General features: G+C 39.6%; 1 protein-coding gene and 1 pseudogene across 1 annotated transcript in view; one reads left to right on the forward strand and one right to left on the reverse strand.

Moving 5' to 3' along the window:
* The window catches only part of LOC134898831 (cyclin-dependent kinase 4 inhibitor B-like), an 80,291-nt gene extending 65,927 nt beyond the window's left edge, over positions 1–14,364 (forward strand). Inside the window, exon 3 of the mRNA XM_063914125.1 lies at positions 13,882–14,364. Coding sequence (XP_063770195.1) covers positions 13,882–14,133 — 252 coding nt within the window. The 3' untranslated portion in view covers positions 14,134–14,364. The remainder of the gene's footprint in view (positions 1–13,881) is intronic.
* Positions 14,365–16,920: 2,556 nt separating this feature from the next.
* LOC134942068 (5S ribosomal RNA) lies at positions 16,921–17,039 on the reverse strand (annotated as a pseudogene).
* Between the last annotated feature and the right edge of the window lie 5,105 nt (positions 17,040–22,144).

The raw sequence follows: 22,144 nt of genomic DNA on the forward strand, positions 1-22,144 counted from the left end.
CCGGTTTCCTCCCATAATCCAAAAATATACTGGTAGGTTAATTGGCTCCCAACACAATTAGCCCTAGCGTGAGTGTGTGTGTACATGTGATAGGGAATATAGATTGTAAGCTCCACTGGGGCAGGGACTGATGTGAATGGGCAAATATTCTCTATAAAGCACTGTGGATTATGTGTGCACTATATAAATAACTGGTAATTAATTTATTTATAGACTGGAGTTTCCCAAAACAGGTGATGGAGAAACAAGTGGGCTGGGGCTTGAGAAATATAGAATGTTATGGTTCTTTGTACTTCAGCCCTTACAGGTAATATCTTTGCTTCAGAGGATAACACTCATTTTACAAGATAAACATTAACATTGTAGGGTTTGATTCATTCATTTTCTTAAGGGGTGTACCCTTCTCAATCCATAAATAGTGTACAGTAAATAATCTAGTTTGGTTAGGAAGTAGAAAAAGTTCCTAAATTCAAGTCCTTTGTGATTACCCACCTGGAGTGGTGCTAGAGGAATTATCTTGAATTAAAAACAAGTGATTACCTTGGATCAATTTGATATATTAGAAACATTTTGTATGGCAACTTGAGTTAAAAGGATACAAGATTAAACATTCTAGACTTTTGCATGAACCAATCAACCACAGAGAAAAAAATATTTTACCAGATTATTATAGTAGAGAACAAAAGTTAGGGCATGTTGATGGTAGAAGCAGAGTCTAATGATAAAATCTAATGCCCCATACACATGGGCGATTATTGCCTATTTTTGCTTAGAAATTAAGCCAATGGCGATGCGCGGTCCCACGTGTCAACATCACCCGGTCAGATCTTTGCACATGCAGGCAGGGCTGTCTTTTCATATGGGCTCAGTGGGCTCTTGCCCAAGGGCCCCAGGAGTAAAAGGGTGCTAGCATTTTTCTGAGGGTATACACCAAAAGCTGGAACTCTCCCCTTTTGGTGCACACTGGCAGCTTGTCTCTACTATGCCCAGAACCAGAGATATCAGCCTTCCTGCAGCTGGTCCCTGCTCCAGCTCCACACACCTGGTATGGTTTTATATTTTTATTGGTGGATTACTCTGGCTCCTGAACTCTGATCCCCAAGTCCCCAGTACCTCCTGAAAGGTGGGACTCTCTAATTTTTTTGTTATCCCATTAAAGCTAAGATATCTATTTCCAGGAACTGGAGATATCTGCAGTAAAGCAAGCTGCCCTCCCACCAGAAAATTATGAATATTAAGCCCACTCCACTATCGACCCCTCCCCTATGTATTAAACACCCCCTACCACCCTGGAAGTCATGTACCGGGGCCCCTTCATTCAGCTCAATGCCCCCTTCTACAGTTTAGTGTTCTCCTACCTGTCCCATCTGTGCAGTAAAGGAGTAATTAGCAGAAATTATTTCTCCAGGTCCTCCATGCTGAGCGAAAGATAGAACCCCCCTGACCCCCCCCCCCCCCACGCAGGACATCAAAGCTGCCGCTGACAGCACCCCCCACCCCTACTACCCCAGTGCATTGCTGTTCCCAGGGGCCTACATAGCTATTAAGATGGCTCTGTATGCAGGCAAGATCTAGTTAGATTGCCTAGCATGTGCATGTGGTTAGCACAGATCACTCAGCACACATTGCTGTGTGTATAGTGATGTGTGCTTAGCAATCTGTGCTAACCTAGATCACTTAGCACACAGGACAAGTCGACCCGTGTGTATGGGGCACTAGAAACATAATGCGATGGCACAAAAGAAACACATCTAGTCTGCCCCTTTCTTTAACCTTTTGGTCACCTCAAACCTATTTGATCATAAGCATTTTGTAAGGATATCCTTATGACTACCTTCCTTGAGCATGTTTAAATTGGTATGATATATAATACTAAGAAGATCTTTCTTCAATTCTGACCCAAAACACAGAAACACAAAATGTAATAACAGATGATAACCATACATTCTACCAATTTTATTCCTAAAAATCTCAGATGCCAGCTGATCCTTAGCTTTTTTCAAAGTTAGGATTCCTGTTTGTGTACTTACTCCATATGTTAGCTTAGAAAAAGTGTAGATCAATGGCTTCACAGTGTTAATAGTGAAAACTAACTTTACATTGTCTATGCCCAGGGGTGTAGCCAGAACTTGTGTGCCCCATAGCAACATTTTGGAGGTGTCCCCATCCCAATGCTTTTAGAGAGACACTTCTCTACAGCAGTTGTTCATTTTATGCCCTATAATAGTGCCCTAGTTCATTTTCTGAACCATAGTAGAGCCTTATTTCATGGTATGCCCCATAGTAGTGCCCTAGTTTCTTTTCTGAATCGCAGTAGTGTTTAAGTTAACCCTATGTCACATTTCAGAGATGCCAGTACACATTATGCTGCACAGTATCCCCAATTCACATTATGATATATAATGCTCCCAGTTCATACTGTCCCTCATTACAGTGCCCCGGTTCATATTATATAACATTAAAATGCCCTCCAGTTCATTTTATACCACACTACAATGAGCAAGTCCTGGATCATACCTAGATATATTGCAGGCCCCAAGTAACAAAGTTTGAAAGGACCCCTACGTACCACTCAATAGCCAAAAATGTGTATAATACATAGAACTTTGACAGGGAAGGTGGGCCCCTCTCAGCTCTGGGCCCCATAGCAGCTGCATTGTCTGCACCTACGGTAGCTACACCCTTGTCTATGCCAATCAACTTATTATCCCCTTCCACTTCTCTTAAGGGTGTACACACACAGCGATGTGTGCTTAAATTCTAAGCAATCTGACTAGATTGCTGAGAAATGAAGCACACATCACTCAGTGCGTATGCCCCACATTGATAGTGATGCGCTGCCCCGCGCATTGCTATTGCTGAATCTAGATTGGCCTGCATGTAAATCTAGTTAGATCGCTCACTTCCCCACTGGGTGAAATGAGCATCCCCCAATCCCCCCCCCCCCCCCCCACACTCGCTCAGCACACATCACGCTATGTGCTGAGCGAGGGTAGAGATGTGTGCTGAGCGTTCTGTGCTAGATCACTCAGCACACATCTTTGTACACATAGGTACGTGTGTGTCCCCCATTAAACTTTTCTGTCTGGTAAAAAAAAGTATTCTGACCCATCTGTCTCACTCTTTCCTGAGTTCTATTAAAGAGAGAGCGCTATATAAAAAAATTATTATTATTATCATCATTATTATTATTATTACTATTATTATTATTATTATTATCATTATCTCTCATTGTTTAGTTTACTGCTTCATGTTTTATCTTAATTAAAAGTTTGTGTTTTTAAAATAAATGGTTATTGTCTCATTTGCCCTCCTTTTTATTGTAGCCTTTCCTCACCCAACTTAGTGAAACCACCTCAGTCATTACCAACACTTCACCAAAACTGCATAACTTAATGTGGTCAATGATTTATTCACTGTAAATCTAAATGCAACTTTTTGCTTTTTAAGAGGGGTACACACAGATGTGTGCTGCACGTTCTGTGATAGATCGCTCAGCACACCTCGCTGGACACATCGCTTCGTGTGTACCCCGCATTACTCTGATGGAACTATCTGCTGCATTTGACACTGTTGACTATCTACTTATCATTCAAATGCTACATTTTCCTGGTCTTCATAACACCCTCCTGTCCCTGTTTTCATGCTGTTTATCAGACTACTCTGGAAGGGTCTACCCCATTTGTGTCACCCCTATCAGTCTGTCCCTCCTCTTTACCCCTTTAGAATGTAAGCTCTCACGGGCAGGGCCCTCTTCCCTCATGTACTTATCCTTTTCTTACTTTAATAATATTCAACTGCACCAAACCACGTGATCTTCTGCCACCTGATACTTGTGTCATCTGCTGATATAGTTTATGTTTAGTTACCCTGTACTTGTCCTATATTGTCTTCAACTGCCAGTCGCTGTTTTCCAGTTTTATTTGTTTATGTATTCTGTAATTGGGTGCTGCAGAGCCCTTGTGGTGCCATATAAATAAAGGATTCTAATAATAACCATATTTCTGAATCCACTCCACTTCATATATATCGGAACTCCTCAAGGCTTAGTTGTAGACTTCCTTCTCTTTTTGTATGGCTTCTCTGAGGAAGCTAATAAGCTCTTTTGGTTTCCAGCTTCCCCTCTTGCAAATAATTAGCAAATGCACCTATCCATGTCCAGTGGCATCACAAGGGGATGGGGGGGGGTCTCACCCAGTTGTCACCCTCAGCCCTCAGATGCCAGCTACTCCACAGTGACAGGAGTTGGGTGCTGCAGTGTGACATTATACTGCAGCAGCTGGTTCCTGTCACTGAGAATGAGCCGGCAGTGCAATAAGAGTTCCCAGGGGCAGCCCAGCATCTCTGAGGATGCTGGGTACACCCCTAGGGTGATGTAGCACATGGACTTCTAAGAGGCCAAGCCCCCAGAGTGATGTAGAAAGGGGGTTCTCGTGAGGCAACACTCCCTTTTGGTGAGGCCACACCTCCTTTTTCGGCACATGCACCTTCAGCGAGTGCATGGTGGCAATTGTCTTCACCCAGAAACCAACCTCAGTGCCGCCACTGTCTGTATCTGTCATCATCTTTGATGGGCCTCTGTTTCTGAACGTCTCTCTGCAATTTCATCTTAGATGTCTTTCCATCTCAATCTTATAGGCTTCCTAACGGACACCTCTTTTTTGTTCACAAGACTACAGAAGACCCCTTTTGTTGTCGGTAGTGCCATATGGGAATGTAACCCCCTCTACACTATCAGCCCAACTGTCTGCTTTAATATGTAAACGTAGAAAAAGTTTACATCAAGGAAAATAGAACTATAATTTACATACTGAGGATCTATGGTGAACGATGTGGCCAGCTATGGCTGCTTATAATCCTGCTGTCATAATGATGGGCCTATTTTTAGGGGGAGGCCTGGTGCTGTAGTTCTATCTGGCCCATTGTTAATCTGGTCTTGCCAATTTGTATCTATAGCTTGATGCATACATCTAAGAAAATTTTACAGAATATGCATGTATATCACACAAGACACTGCAAACATTTGAATTCATGCACGCCTAATCTCCCACATTGACTCTTGCAATCAATTTCCTTTTTATTGTTCTTCCCCTGTCCAGACTTTCACCTCTAGACTGTATTTTGAATGCGGTGACTAAGCAGCATGCATTTACTGGCAAAATATCAAGCCAAACAACTGAGCCAGCTTCTTTCCCAGTACATACATGCTGCCTGTGTAATGCAGGATTTGAAGTGTTTCCATAATGTTCCACACTGATGATGTCAGACTCACTAGTTTGTCATTTCCAGTCTCTTCCAATGTCTTCAGTCCTCTGGGACTACTCCTGTTAATACTGACGGGTTCCCTAGTTCAGTAAACCAGCACTCCTTCAAGCTGATTTAGCATTCTAGGATGTATCTGATCAGTCTACATTAATGACTTGTCTTGTAAGAATTCTCTCCTCTGCAAACTAACAAACGCATCAGCGTTCCTTCTACAGCGTTCCTTCAACTTAATGGATATGTATTCTGTCTGCTGTAAATACTGTATTTAAGAGAAATGCTTAATTCGATTTAGTGCTATGCATTTGTTTCCTTCCCCAGCCATCGTTACTTTATATTTCCTCTTTTTTCAAATGTTTTCTTCTCCACTTTATTTACCGTCTGTGTCCTTTACTTTTCAGTCCCAGCCTTTGTACATCAGATGTATGTCTCCAGTTTAGTTATCCATGAATACTACTTTATCTCCATTTTCTGAGTGTGCTTATACTCCATGAAAGCAATATATATTTTTTCTGTAATTTCACAGTCTTCCCATCACCTTAGGGATTGGCTTTCTTTCCCTAGTGTTTTTTCTAACCTGCCTGTTGCTCCAAGAACTGTACCTTTTAATGCTCCCACTGATTCTGTACTCCACTCAAATGCACCACTCTGCCGAAGAATCACTTATATTACTCATATTTGCCTAACACCTTTTGTTTTAGTGTGATATGTGTCATACCCTGTTTTTATACTAAACAACAATAATTTATATGGAACTCACGTTTTAAGCCACACTTACCTCTGATACTTTATCTCCATTTGTAATAACTAAATCGAGAATGACTTATGAAAAAAAAAATGACAATCGGTATCTGAGACCTTTAGGAGATTGTTTTACAGTAGTGGTCCTCTGTTGGGTACGGCACATAGGGTATCTTAATCAGGTCATTTGTTGGCTCTAGTATTCTTGTAATATTTAGGATATGTTAGGCGGGTACAATTATGGTTTTGCTAAGCTTGGAACCTGATGAGCCTGATAAGCCATGAATGATAATATGCTAATTTGCTGGGTGTCATTTTCTCTCATTTGTTCAGTATAATAAGCTAGTCACGTGCTGAGTGTAATGTATACTGTATTTAGTGTTTCTGAATTCATGTATTACAGAGGTTCTCAAACGCGGTGGTCCAGGTTGTAAATGTATCCATGCTTGGCCAGTGGCCACAGGTGACTTAATTAGCACCTAAGTCAATTTGATTTAACCATCTGTGCTGAGCCATGGCTATACCTAAATCCTGGACTGTTGGGGTACCTTGAGGACCGCGTTTGGGAACCTAGCTGTATTAGGCCAATTAATAAGAGTCTTATACTGTTACAAAACGGAATAAGAAGGTTATTGAATGTATAGTAACTGCTGTATCCTAATTATACCAAATGATGAGATATTATTGCAGTGACGTTAGGAATGTTTCTGGATACATTTTTCTCTCATATTACTTGTTTATATGGGAGTCATGTCTAATTGGACACAAAAGCATTTATCATTGTTAGATACGCACGATACTTTTGTGGTTATATCAGCCCTTATGACTGTTTGCGGTTTCTTATGGTGAAGGAAGTAGGTAGGGGTCGTGCAGGTGTGCTCAAAATACAATATGGGTGCTTAGGCGCTAATGCTACTTATGAAGACTGGGACTCATATACACGTTAAGATGGGAATAAAATTGCACTCAGGGAGGAAGCTAGGTTTTCTTTCACCCGGGGGGGGGGGGGGGAGGATCAGCGCTGCCCAGCCCTCCTCCTGTCCAATTCCTTGACACTGATGCTCATAGTTGCAAAAAGGAATGTCCTGATTGGAAATACTGTGCAGATTACGCAACATGGAAACATTTCTAATTGAAATGTTCCCTTTTCCTATCTGCATCTGTGCAGTCCAAAAAGAAGCAGTTTTTCCGTGTAATGGTTCTGCAAAAGAACCCCTGACATTTCTAATGACTGTTCCCAGCCTATTTTGTTGTTACTAAAATGTTTATTTGGCAGACAATCCCCTCCAATTTATGGTCAGACGGGACGTAAAGTATGAACCAACAAAGGTAACTTTATGTGACTCTTCTTTGTAGCTGTAAACTGAAGCATAAATTTCCTAAGGAAGTAAAAGTGTTTTTATAAGCTTCTTTTATTTTCTGTTCTGTTACTGGCCAATCTTAAAGTTCCGCCTAGATTCAAACTCTCATTATCAAAGCATTAGAGAACTGGGCCCTGACATACTGTAACTATTTCTCTGTGCTCACTCTCTCCATCCTGAGGATCTCACTCTGTTCTTCCTTCTGAATTAAATATTAAGGTAATAAAACACAACAATCACCCAACAATTCAATGTAGCTACAGTAATAATCCAAAGGATTACCACAGGCAAAGTGACAGTACAAAGACATTATAATGACAAACAGGGAGCTTGTCATGGGAGACACTCATAGTGCACACTAAATTCAACTCTGAGAAACCAAGACCTGGCAAACTTCAATAGGAAAGTGCAGGGGTGTTTCCAGTTGCCCGGAAACCCGCCACCACCACCACCCTATAATATAGACCATCTGTAGTGCTGCTGCTGATTATTAATATTATATTACATACTCATCAAGTGTATAAAGAGACCAATATTTACATATATGTCAAGGGACAGTGCTAGGTTCCTGTGCCACTCCTTATGACTTTTGGACTAGCTCCAATGCAATGATTTTGGAAAGGTGCCCGCTTTCAGGAAAAAAACATTGAGTTTAGGCGGGCTGGCCCTACAGCAGCACCTAACAGCTTATTGTGATCGCTGACCCTGTATATGTCTGAAGTACTTTGCATTACACCTTGTATGAGCAGACTGCAGCTTCCTAATTATACCCTATTATGTCTGGCCACACTTGCTCTAAATGAAAGCTTAGGGAGAGCACCCTTTAGAAATCCTGTGTTTGCCCTGCTTTCTAACCACTTATTATGTCCCCCGTGCAGCTAGGCTGATGACATGTAATGCAGGGCCACAAGGAGGGTTGTGCAGCCATTGCCATGGCGCACGGGGGGAGTAGTGCCATGGGGGTGACACCCTTGCTGCCTCTGCATCTGGCTAGTAGGTTTTTATTCTAGGGGGCCATTTATCAAAGATCACATATTGAATGTGATCTGGGTGGGATCTTACTGCCCACGATAACTCTGCAATATGCGATCCTAGTATGATTGTGCATATGCAGGGACAGGGGCTCTAAAAGGAGCCCATCCATGCTATGTGTTGTGACAGGCTGCGGGGTCAGCTAAGACCACACAAGCACAGCAGCCACATCTGAGGAGAGTTCCAGGGGAACCCACTGCTGGGTACAAGTGCGATCTGTAGCCCATGGGCTATCGCTATCTTCAGATGGGGGTATCTGTGGGTACCAATATTGGGAGTGCATCGCATTCCAGGTATTGGTAAATTAGGCAGCATTGCATTCTCCATAGAAACCTATTGGGAATGCAGCTGCGGGCAGAAATGGAGAGATCACACCAGGTATCTGGAATACCTGCTGTGGTCCCTCCTTCTTACATTCTGGGATACTTAACATTTATGGCAAACCCCCGAAAATGGGTGTTTTCGGAGATATAGCCGTGAATATACTATGATAAATGGTCCCCAGAATCACTGTATTTCATTGCAAGCACATGTGCTTCACGTTTGTTTCTTAAAGGGAAGGCAATTGGTATTTGTTTTAAATTGTATTTTATTTCTATTTGTATTCTGGAGTGGAATTTGTTTTAAATGTTTAAAGTGACAGTTGTTTTTATGAATGAACTGTCTAGACACAGTCATTGATAGGACACAGGTACATCTGCTATCCATGAAGACCTGAGCACATGCTGTGGAATTGTCAGTGCATCACGTAATTTTAGCACATAGGGTGATGCCCAACACGTAGCTGTATATTTCCCAATGTTTGATTTTATTGCACTGTTATTTAGCAGAACGGTACGTACTGTACTATGTTCTATTTTATCTCTTCTTTTATACATTGAATCTATGAGTTATATGGAGAGTCATCTTTGTAGAAAGACCGAGGAAATAAGAATGAGATAAACAGAGAATCTTCATTAACCATTCAATGGGTCGAATGAGGTTACATATATACCAGTAGGCGCTCTGTTTTCCTTTACTTCTATTATATATAGAGATTACAGTTATATATATATATATATATATATATATATATATACACACACACACACACACACACACACACACACACATATAATTAGGTCCATATGTATTTGGACACTGACAAAAATTTGTAGATGCAATTAAAGTGCAGACTATAAGCTTTAACTCAAAGGATTGAACAAGAATATTGTATGAAACATTTAGGAATTGCAACCATTATTACTCGCAGTCCCCTCTTTTCTGGGGCTTATATGTAATTGGACACATTAACATAATTATAAATAAAATGTTAATTTTTAATACTTTGTTATGAATCCTTTGGAGGCAATGACTGCCTGAAGTCTGGAAGCCATGGACATTGCCAGATGCTGGGTTTCATCCTTTGTTGTGCTTTGCCAGGCCTTTACTGCAAATGTCTACAGTTGTTTGTTTTTGGGTCTTTTTTCCTCTACTTTTGTCTTCAGTTAGTGAAATGCATGCTCAGTCGGGTTGCGATCTGATGATTTGACTCACTTATTGCAGAAAATTCCACTTATATGCCTTAAAAAAAACTCCTAGGTTGCTTTTGAAGTAGGCTTTGGGTCCTTGTTCATCGGTACTTATGCGCCCTACACATTAGGCGATGTGCCACCGAGGTGCGCGACGGCCGATACGACCGACGGGCGACTCGGCGGCAGGGGGGCAGTGTGACGGGGGGAGTGAAGTTTCTTCACTCCCCCCGTCACCCAGCTCCATAGTCGTGCAGGCAAATATGGACGATCTCGTCCATATTGGCCTGCATGCACAGCCGACATGTCACCAGCGATGAACGAGCGCGGGGCCGCGCATCGTTCATCGCTGGTAACTCCACACTGGGGGTAATTCCAAGTTGATCGCAGCAGGATTTTTTTTAGCAATTGGGCAAAACCATGTGCACTGCAGGGGAGGCAGATATAACATGTGCAGAAAGAGTTAGATTTGGGTGGGTTATTTTGTTTCTGTGCAAGGTAAATACTGGCTGCTTTATTTTTACACTGCAAATTAGATTGCAGATTGAACACACCCCACCCAAATCTAACTCTCTCTGCACATGTTATATCTGCCTCCCCTGCAGTGCACATGGTTTTGCCCAATTGCTAAAAAAAATCCTGCTGCGATCAACTTGGAATTACCCCCACTGCACGATATGAACGTTATCTTGTTCATTAATGAACGAGATCGTTCAAATCGTGCAGTAATATCGGCAAGTGTGTAGGGCCCATTAGATGCATCATGCAATCAACTTTGCAGAGTTCAACTGAATGTAAGCAGGCAGTATACCTCTATTCACTACAGAATTCATCTGGTTGATTCTGACTTATGTTACATTATCAGTGAACACTAGTGACTCAGTGGCCTTTCTATTTTGTAGACTTATGAATTGTGTGTGAATTACTTGTCGTGAACACTGTATTTGCTCTTGTAATGTCTTCTCTTTATGGTAGACTTGGATAGCCCTACCTCCTGGACAGCGTTCTTCACTTGGCTGGCTACTGTGCAGTGTTTTTTCTTTACAACAGTGGTGGATGATCATAGGATCATTACCAGTGTAATCTGTGGATGTCCACCAGTACATTTTTTTTTTTGGCCACCCCAAAGGTTCCCGCTATCTCTCCAATGGATTTTTTTTATTCTTGCACCCTAAGGTGGCCATCCACTACTCAGACTTGTCTGAACTGCAGATCACCTTAGATTTCTCTTGAACTTTCCTGGGAGCATCCCGGAAATCGGATCGGAACATGGCTTTAATTTTCACTACATTCACTTCAGATATATCTGATGCGATCTATCATGTGCCGACAGATAGCATCAGATATATCTGATGCACACATGCTACATGCGATTGATCTGATGCTGCTGCTGCCTCGTTCTGTGGTGGGTGGGAGTGGCCAGGGAGATGCCAGTCAAGTGACTCTTCAGATGAATCTGATCAGATACATCTGAAGTAAAAAAAACACTCCGATGTGTACCTGATTTCTTCAGATTTAGATAAATAGTTGGAGCAGCCTCAGAGATCTGTAGTTCAGACATATCTGACAGGGGAGTTTCTTCAAATTTGACGGTTAGATGCGTCGAAATCTGCCCAAATTGGACTAGTGGATGGGGGCCTTAAGGGTGGCCTGTTTCACTTGCTATGAAAGTTCATTTGACTGAATGTTGTGGTTTCACAGCAACAGCTTCCAAATGCAAATGACACACTTGGAACCTACTGCAGACCTTTTGTCTGCTGAATTAATTTCAAGGCTACAAGCCTTTTCATCAGGACATAAGGCTCAAAATAAAGTGCAAGTGATGGTGCAGAAAATGAGCAGTGTAGACCTTCAGCTGCCCAGATGCCTTTGTTGTCAAATGGATATTTGTACTAGGGCAATTATGGTAACTGCCGTTGTTGTGCAAGTCCCCAACAACACACAACATGGCACTCCGGGAATCTTGTTAAAATAAATACTTTTATTCCTTCATTTCAACATTTCTGGGCTACTGTTACTCCGTCCTATGATGTATGCATCCTGATGATGTGTCTCCCGTAGCCCAGAAATGTTGATATGAAGGAAAAAAAGTGTTTTAACAAGATACCCAGAGTGCCATGTTGTGTTTGTTGGCGACTTGCAGAACAACAGCAGTACCAACATTACACTAGTGTGCAGAGGTGTAGCGAGGGTGGCTCCAGTGGAGCACAAGCTCCAGGTGCCAAAAAAGTTGGAGGGCGCAGATGGGGGCACACTGACTCGGACTCAGAGACTAGGGGGGAACAGGTCAGGCTAGTGGTGACAGCAGGAGACACTGATATCCAGTGTGGCGTAATGTGTATAAGGGGCTCTACTGTGGAATAATGTGTATAAACAGCTCTTCTGTGGTGTAACATATATACGCGTCTCTACTGTGTGGTGTAACATGATTAACGGAAACTACTGTGCAGTGTAATGTGAATTGGCACTATTCTGTGGTCACATCCCTACCCCATGAAGCCACGACCCTATATATTTGTTGCGTGCCTGGGGATGCACTGTCACTGTTTTAAACTTGGGGAGGGGGGTGCCCAGGAGAAACTTTCACCCTGAGCTCTGCAAGGTCTAGAACTGCCATTGTGACCAATTTTGAATTTTTAAATATTTTTTCTTTTCAAATATAACATGCCACCACATGTTGGGCAGGCCCCCAATCCAGTATAGGTGAGGGGGCGCCAAAGCATACCCTTGCTCCAGTCACCATGGCACCTAGCTACACCTCTGCTAGTGAGTGTGTGTGTGTGTATATATATATATATATATATATATATATATATATATATATATAGTTCACAGCCAGTGTATGGTCAATATATCAGTGCCTCTTTATTTGGCAATTTTCATCAGGACATCATGTCCTGATGAAAATGCCCAAATAAAGAGGCATTAAAATGTTGACCATTTACTGGCTGTGATGTGAGACTTCTTGTTGGCCTGTAGTGCTGCTGCTGTGGAGGACTATATGGAGGTATTGAGTATAGGCACCTAGCTAAGTTTGCGGGTTTTTGTATTTAACATTATGATCAGTCTCTGAGTGCCGCCTATTATATGGAATATATGTGATTTTGTGCTTGCACCCACCAGGAGGGCACCAGAGCCAGTAACTGGTAAGACCAGAGTGCTAGGGTGCAGTGTGTGTGTGTGTGTGTGTGTGTGTGTGTGTGTGTGTGTGTGTGTGTGTACGTGTGTATGTATGTATGTGTGTGTGTGTATATATGTATATGTGTATATAATATATATATATATATATATATATATATATATATATATATATATATATGCACCCCACCCCACCCTATAAGTGGTGAGTGCAGATATTGCACCCCGCTTCTGGGGTGGCGAGTGCTGTGGTTTTCTAGATTTGTTTTATATATATATATATATATATATATATATATATATATATATATATATATACTAGTTACCAGCCTGTCAAAATGATGGAACAACATAATAGTGTCAGTGCCAGCAGCTGTGCACACCCAAAATGGCGCACCATTTCTCTTGCTCCATCAGATGTCATCTAGTTGCCCACTGGTGTGCAAGATACTTGACTTCCCCCCATATAGGTGAGGAGTACCGTTAGCCTTAAACACACACACACACACACACACACACACACACACACACACACACACACACACACATATATATATATATATATATATATATATATATATATATATATATATATATATATACACACGCAAACCAGTATAAGCATGAGCAGTATTATGTATATATTGGCACTGAAATATATAAATCTTTCCTTTATTGTACAAGAATTGTGATAATTTAACCATTGCATAATGGAATGATAGTGTGCCCTAATATATTATAAATGATCATTGTCAATGTATAAATGATAAGGTGGTAATAGTAATAATGATTAATTCAATGTTTTTATATATTTTCTTTTATACTGATCCTGAAAGGTGATGATGATGGGCTGCCCACAAATAGCCCAGCTGCTCATTGAACATGGTGCTGACCCTACAGTCCCTGACCCTACAACAGGCACATGCCCTGCACACGATGCCATCCGTGAAGGCTTTCTGGACACACTTCTTGTGCTCATTAAAGGAGGAGCCAGTCTGAAATACCCAAAGGACAACTTTGGTCGACGCCCCATAGATTTGGCTTCACCATCTGTTCTACAAGATCTTCCGTGCGAGAAGGAGTGTTAACATCTAGTGACCTGAGAGAGACTATGCACATGAATAGGATCAGTTTCAGTTATACATATACATGCGATGAGTCATTTTTATAGTTCATATATAAGAAGGCGGCATTCTTGTTCTCATGTGTGTACGAATAAACCTGGATCACAAAGCTCAATTCTATAAGAATATAATGAGGCTGTAATATAATGTATTTATTTTACTAAAGGAAATAAAAAGGAAATGTTCCCATTGAAAGAGGGTTCTCATCGTATCAATATTACTATAAAATAAATGAAATTGCTTTTCACAGTTTTCTATATGACATATGTATCTCACTGATAATAAAAAAAAATAAGAACATTTGTCAGATGGGGTATCATGGATGGCATAGTGGCACAGTAGCCAGCATCGCTGTCTCACATCGCTGTGACCATGGATTTGACCATAGGCATGACAGGTGTGCAGAGCAGCCGCTTCAGGCTTGTGTAGGTCCAGTATTTAAGAATGCCGTCTGGAGAGTATGAGGAGAGCTGCACGTTATGGAGCAGTGATGAAGCGGAAACCTTTTTAGGGTTGCAATGATTTTTAAGCAATCTTCTCATGGTGATTGAAATAATAGTACAGTATGCATCCTTGTCCCGTGCAAAAGTGACAAATATAATAACCCATTTTAAGTAGAAACTCCTGGATACAATTGGCGCAATCGACTTCAATCTGCAATACATGACCAACAATTATTGTAAATTATTATTTTATCCATGTGCGGTTTCTAAACTGTACAGTTGTAAACTAGGGATATTTATCTATGTTTCACACAAAACAAAAATTTTGAGGACTGCACAGGTAACGTTCTGAAGGATTTCTATAAACCTATTTGAAGTTTCTGTTTAACCACACATTAAACAAAATGTAGGCAATTAAATTAAATATTATAGTCCAAAACGAATACATCTATACATATTTAGCTACATTTACCATAATTGTAAAAAAAATGAGTAAACAAAAACATTTGTTAAAACAATAAAATTATAAATTATATTTTACATAAATAAATTCTTATTTTCAGAGAATAAATAATACACATTTTGTAAGATTGTGTCTTGTAAATAAAATGAGACATAATGAAGAACAGAATAATGTTATGAAACTTTCCAGTTTGTAAATTATGCACGTTGTGTTGCCAATCTGACTTAACAAAATGTAAAGTTCCAGATCAATTAAGAATAAATAAATATATATATATATATATATATATATATATATATATATATATATTGCCTGAAAAGTAGAAGGTAACGTCACAGAAGCAAAGAAGCTACAGTATATTCTCAATGTTGTGCTTTATCATCATGTGTAAAGATTAAAGAGTAATGGGTTTCTTCCTCTGGGTGATGATGTGTGAACTACACAGAAATGTAATCGAGATAGGGCTAATATGTTAATTATTTGATATGTATCCTTTAATCAATGGTTGAACAAAACGTTGGCAAGAATTTCAGACTCAAGTTTTTGCTAACAAGAGAGTGAGGCATCTGAGCAAATGGCTTATCCAAAAGAGCATGAGTGCATATCCTAATGTGTGCAGACCCAGAGAAAACCATCTAATTCAGTGTTTCCCAAACACACCCTCATGGCAATAGTCCATGTTTTAAGGATATCCAGGTTTGTGCGTATCGTATTAAACATCTATATACTTAAAACCTGGACTGTTAGGGTGTCTTAAGGAACGATTTTGGGAAGCCCCGATGTAATTGGAAATGAGCGTCTGTGTATTGGAAGCGTTATCCGACAGCTACTTGCACATAATATATCCAGTGCGTAGGTTTTACACATATGTATTGTTAATTTGCTGTGCAAATATTATTAATATGTCATAAATGTTATTACATAACATTGTTTTTCATATAAGAATAATAGTGATTTAAAAAAAATGACTGATTTGATTGCGATGATTAGTAATATAACAGCGGTGAGTTATTCAAGCAACAATATGACAGTATCAGAGTAATGTTAAAACCTAAACCATATATCCAAGGCGAGTGAGCAGGGATGCACTCACACTGCAGAGACAGCATCACAGTCAGTCATCACTCAGCTTACTTGCAACATACCAGCACAGCGGGGTAAATTTACTAAGGTGGGAGTTATTTTTCAGAACTGGTGATGTTGCTCATAGCAACCAATCAGATTCTACTTTACACTTATCTAGCAGCTTCTAGAAGATAATAGAATCTGATTGGTTGCTATGGGCAACATCACTAGTTCTAAAAAAAAAAAAAAAAAACACCTCCCACCTTAGTAAATTTACTACGCTGTGTACAACAAATAAGATGTGTGTTTTTTCTGGATCAGCTTGGCATATGTGAGGATGTTGAGAAGCTATGGAGAAAAGAAGACTCTTTTGTGGGCGCACTCTTTAACTTGGAATGAATTTTTGAAAATAGTCAGAATAGATTAAAAGTTTAAATTTTAATAATTCAACAAAATTAAGATAACAAGTGGTTCATAAAGAAGATAATGGTCAAAAGAGATGATAGTATATTCAAATAGTACAGAGTGCTTGATACACAATGAAAACTAAATTCCGGCTGATAGAAGAGATTCTGAGTGTTTATAAACAAAAGGTTTAGATTTTTAAACGGCACGTTCTACTGATAAACACCACATTGTGACATGTTCCTTGTCAATGTCTAATTTATACAAATAAAACAGTCCGGATGCTGGTTATTCTTATCGATAGTAAAGGGTGGAAAGTAAGATGGCAGTGCGAATCGTCTGTCAGTGTTAGACACTATAAGGCTAAACCAATGGGCTCTACTAAACTGAGTATTCCTCAATGGTCACCCATTTGAGTACTGACCCAGCCCAACACTGATTAGCTTCCGAGATCAGACGGCTTCGGGCGTTTCCAGTGTGGTATGGTAGTAGAGGAATTGAACAATAATTGGAAGCTCTGGAATCACTGATGAGAGTTCACGAATTTACACAGTTATTTAGAACAGATATCAGAGGTAGAGGAAGCCAGATGGATCTGCTGCCAATGTTAGACAGGGGCTTGGCCCTGAATCAATGGTGAGAGTCCACGAAATACAGAGATGAATGAGACTAGATAAAACTGCTTGTGATTTTGACAGTATTAGAATTCAGAAATTGGTAAGACATAAATTGTCTGAGAAAGAGAAACAAAATTAAACATGGAAAGGAATGACAATGTAACCAGCAGGCTGTATGAAAGTATCCAACTGCAGGATGTTAGATGTTTAAGGGAAACAAAAAGGATAACAGAAGGATGTTCACAGAATATCTGATTGGTTGCTATGGGCAACATCACTAGTTCTAAAAAAAAAAAACACACCTCCCACCTTAGTAAATTTACTACGCTGTGTACAACAAATAAGATGTGTGGTTTTTCTGGATCCGCTTGGCATATCTGAGGATGTTCACAGAATATGCAAAATGGTCTTTCTTTTCATTTGGTGGATTTCTGTTTTATCAGCGAAAGAAATCTGCAGCCTAGTCTCACTTTATTTATATTTCCTGGCATCGAGAGACCGATTTTCTGAGCCCGATTTGTTTCGATATGAAACACCAAAAGTGGAAATAGATGAAAAATGTACCCAATCCTTATTAGGCGTTCAATGTATAAACAAGTTACTGATAATAGTGTGTGAGAGCAGTCATGGATGGACATCAATAACCATGTTATACAGTTCTAAAGATAAGAGATAACTGTTTGTGCTCACAGCATAGTGGGTAGCGTTAATTTATCACATGCAGATGTTTTTGAAGGCCGAGAATCTTGTATAAATGCCTGCCAGCTACACGGAGGCAAACTGCCCGGCCCAGGATCTGCCTCTACAAGACTTCAATAGGAATACAGCTTACAGGAGATGAATGTACTGGGCGTCTTCATAGTGTTTGATATTTTTACCATCTTGCTTCCCGGACTATTAGGTAATACATCTGAATTGTAATAGCTACCTTTCTTGATAATTTACATTGTGAAATGGGGGCGGAAAAAAAACAGCGATACAAATATATTCTTTTAGCCTTGAGAATCCTGTCCTTGGGAGTCTCTCTACTATTGATCCGTCACTGCATTACGGAATGCTGAGTCCGATTTGTTTCCTACTGATCTGAAAGATATAAAACACCAAAAGTTGAAATAGATGAAAAATATACCCAATTCTTATTAGGCGTTCAATGTATAAACAAGCTACTGAAAAACAAATGTTTAATGCTGTATTCTGTAGGATTAGATTGTCACATATCTCTGTTCTAAGCATCTTTAATAAAATAGTTACAAAAAAAAAAAGAGACTGATAATAGTGTGTGAGATCAGTCATGGATGTACTATATGTACTAGAAGATAACTGTTCTCACAGCATACTGGGCAGTGTTAATTTATCACATGCACGTTTTTGAAGGCAGCACCGAGAATCTTGTATAAAGGTGAACTGTATTATCCCTGCGCGGTTATTAATATACATTATCCAACAATTGCTATTATTAAACGACTTAAAAAAAAAATCAGATCTGCATTTGCTATAGTGTAACTAAACAACAAAAGAAAGGAAATAAATATCTTCTATGCTGTTTTTAATTACCGTATAATCTTACAATGTTTAGGATGATCAGTTTAAAACTTAGAATTAGAAAAAAAACATTACAAATAACACTTCCATACACCGCTCCTTAAACCTGCCATGGGAATTGGAAGATATTATGATGCTGAATTTTAATGACACTATGATAACCTCAGAATATGCGTTAGTGACAGTATTCTATGGAGCAGTATTGACAAGAAAAGCGCTAACGTGGAATAACTTCTACGGTATATCTAACTATTACATACATCACACTCTCTATACCAGAGGTTCTCAAACTCGGTCCTCGGGGGCCCACACAGTGCATGTTTTGCAGGTCTCCTCACAGAATCGCAAGTGAAATAATTAGCTCCACCTGTGGACCTTTTAAAATGTGTCAGTGAGTAATTAATACACCTGTGCACCTGCTGGGTTACCTGCAAAACATGCACTGTGTGGGGTAATGAGGACCGAGTTTGAGAACCTCTGCTCTATACTGTACTGTGAGGAATACTTTAAGCTTAATGTAACTGCAGTAAAACGTACTTGTTAACAGTATCCATAGATGATTTCAGTATGCATAAATGATTTCACGCCTATTTGCTTCATTTTGCAACTCACTCTAACATGCCATTAGCTTTGCAGTTATGAAAAATAAAATATAAAACTACTTGTTCGTCACATTTGTTTAGAACACTGAGGTAGCCTGAAACATGAGTCTTCGAAAAAAGAAAATAATTATATATATATAGATAGATAGATAGATAGATAGATAGATAGATAGATAGATAGATAATCACATGTCAGTCCCACACCTTCACGGTAAGGTTTAGACAGAACCATCACACTGCGTGATACTCAAATCATTTTTACTCCCATGTTGAAATTTATATGTTAGGCAGGTAAAGCAATTCGACATCAGCATATACTCATCGTGATACAGCAGAAGTACATCACTGGCAAGCTCCCAAACTGCCGTTTTCGTTTTCACCTTCATCAGGGGAATAACCAGTGGGAGCTTGCCAGTGATGTACTTCTGCTGTATCACGATGAGTATATGCTGATGTCGAATTGCTTTACCTGCCTAACATATGAATTTCAACATGGAGTAAAAATTATTTGAATATCACGCAGTGTGCTGGTTCTGGCTAAACCTTACCGTGAAGGTGTGGGACTGACATGTGATTCTATAATCCCTACTTTAACCGGACACCTGTTTCTATAAGAGAGAGTGTCAGTGCGGCTTCCCGGGACTTGGTTCATGTTATTTCGACTATATATATATATATATATATACCAAAATAAAAAAATAAAAAAAAATGCCATACACATACATGTACAGTAATTATCCATTTGTTGAGCAAATGGTGCAGGGTGACTTGCTGACAACGCTCTCCACTGCCTGCAGTTACGTGTGCTTTACTGAACGTTGGACATGAATTGCCTGGTGTCATTAAGCATATATGTACTAAAGCCAGTAAAATAAATATATATATATATATATATATATATATATATATACATATATATGAAGAACTGCGCCTATATTAGATCATGAGCTGTGTATGAAGTTCTCACTGAACCATTTTTTAATGATTGGTTGAAATGTACAGTAAATATATCTGCAGTTACTTACCAGCTTTGTCCTGAAGATTGAATAAAATCATGGATGTGACAGTCCTCCTGGAGTCTGCACTTCGGTCCTCTGTTGGCCTTTGCTGATGCTGCTAACCACATACTCTGTTGGAATATTAGCAAATAATGCTACAAATGAAAGCCTGGGCCAAACGTTCCTAGCAATCACTACTCTTCTACGGTCTCTTCTTGCTGCTGCGCAGGCCTAACTATATTCACAGTATATGAACTAACCATGTCAGTCCATCTATGTATATGTTACTAGTGCCCAGATGTTGTTTGATTCATTAACGTATGAGTCTCACTTCAATGGGATGCCTTTGTTTTCAAATGTTTTCAATATATTTGGAACAGTTTCTCTCTTCATTGATGTGCTTCCACTTTTTCTTGCCGACACTGTATTTCAAAAAATATTTATTGGAAAAGCAAAAAATAAAATGAAATTCAACTTGATTTAACTTTTAAGGTAAGTGCAAAATTATGCATTTGTATGTTGGTGGGACAAATTCACGAACACTAAAAGATTCACGTGCACTAATCTTTGTCTGTCACCGATGTATATGATTAAAGCCAGTGTGTAAAATGTAAATTTCAGTCAGTGTATTTCATTGACTGAGCGACAGGCGTCCTCTACATTTTTGCCTCACTACCGCAATGCAAAAAAAAAAAATATATATATATATATATATATATATACACACACACACAGCGATGTAAAATGGCACTCTAGGTTCAGTCATGCTACTGTCGGGGTACCCTCCTTAGTTTAGAATACAAGCTCCACAAGCTTCATAAGGGCAAACAGAACAAGCGTGTGAAAATATGTAAGTTTTTTCTCACGCTTCTTGTTTTGTGTTTTTAAAACACACATCCTGTTCTGACACACCCTGAGGAAAAGGCCTTTCGGCCTTGAAACGTTGGCAGTGGAGCATTAAACTTGTTTTCACTTACAAGTCTGAAGGAGTGCCGCCTGGTGTGTGTGTGTGTGTGTGTGTGTGTGTGTGTGTGTGTGTGTGTGTGTGTGTGTGTGTGTGTGTGTGTGTGTGTGTGTATATGGTAAATGCAAAGTATTAGATTAGATCGCGTCCAAAATTCCAAGTATCTGGTTACAGGAGGTTAATTGAACAAATAAAAATCTTCATCATTTACATTATAACTACAGTACAAGTTTTATTTATAAGTGTGGGGTTAAAGCCTCGAACATTCCGTTCTGTCTTGACACCAAAATTAACAAAGCATGACAGAACCGTACTGTAGTAAAACGTCTTTGTTTTGCTCAAAGGCCAAATTTTGATCATGAACAGTTACCACTAACACTTAATGTAATTAAGTAGGTTTATATATTCTATCTATACTATTGAAAGATCATAATATGTTTATAAGGTACAAATTTATTACTATGTTTCAGTCATTTCTAAATAATTTTTTTTAGTACAATAACCCAGAATTCCTTTCTCGCTCTCTGTACTGTAAAATACAATTTATGCAAACTATATATATATATATATATATATATATATATAACCAGTTATTTATATAAGACACACATACTCGACAGCATTTAACAGAGAATATTTGGCCAGTCACATCCGCCCCCTGCCCAAGTGGAGCTTGCAGTAAATTCACCTCATTCAGTAAGGATTGTAAAATTTGCGAATCTCAATTGGTCCGATGATCAAACACTGGCCCTCATTCCGAGTTGTTCGCTCGCAAGCTGCTTTTAGCAGCATTGCACACGCTAAGCCGCCGCCTAGTGGGAGTGAATCTTAGCTTAGCAGAATTGCGAACGAAGGCCCTCATTCCGAGTCGTTCGC

The sequence above is a fragment of the Pseudophryne corroboree genome, chromosome 1 (genome assembly GCF_028390025.1).
Source record: "Pseudophryne corroboree isolate aPseCor3 chromosome 1, aPseCor3.hap2, whole genome shotgun sequence".
NCBI lineage: Eukaryota > Metazoa > Chordata > Amphibia > Anura > Myobatrachidae > Pseudophryne > Pseudophryne corroboree.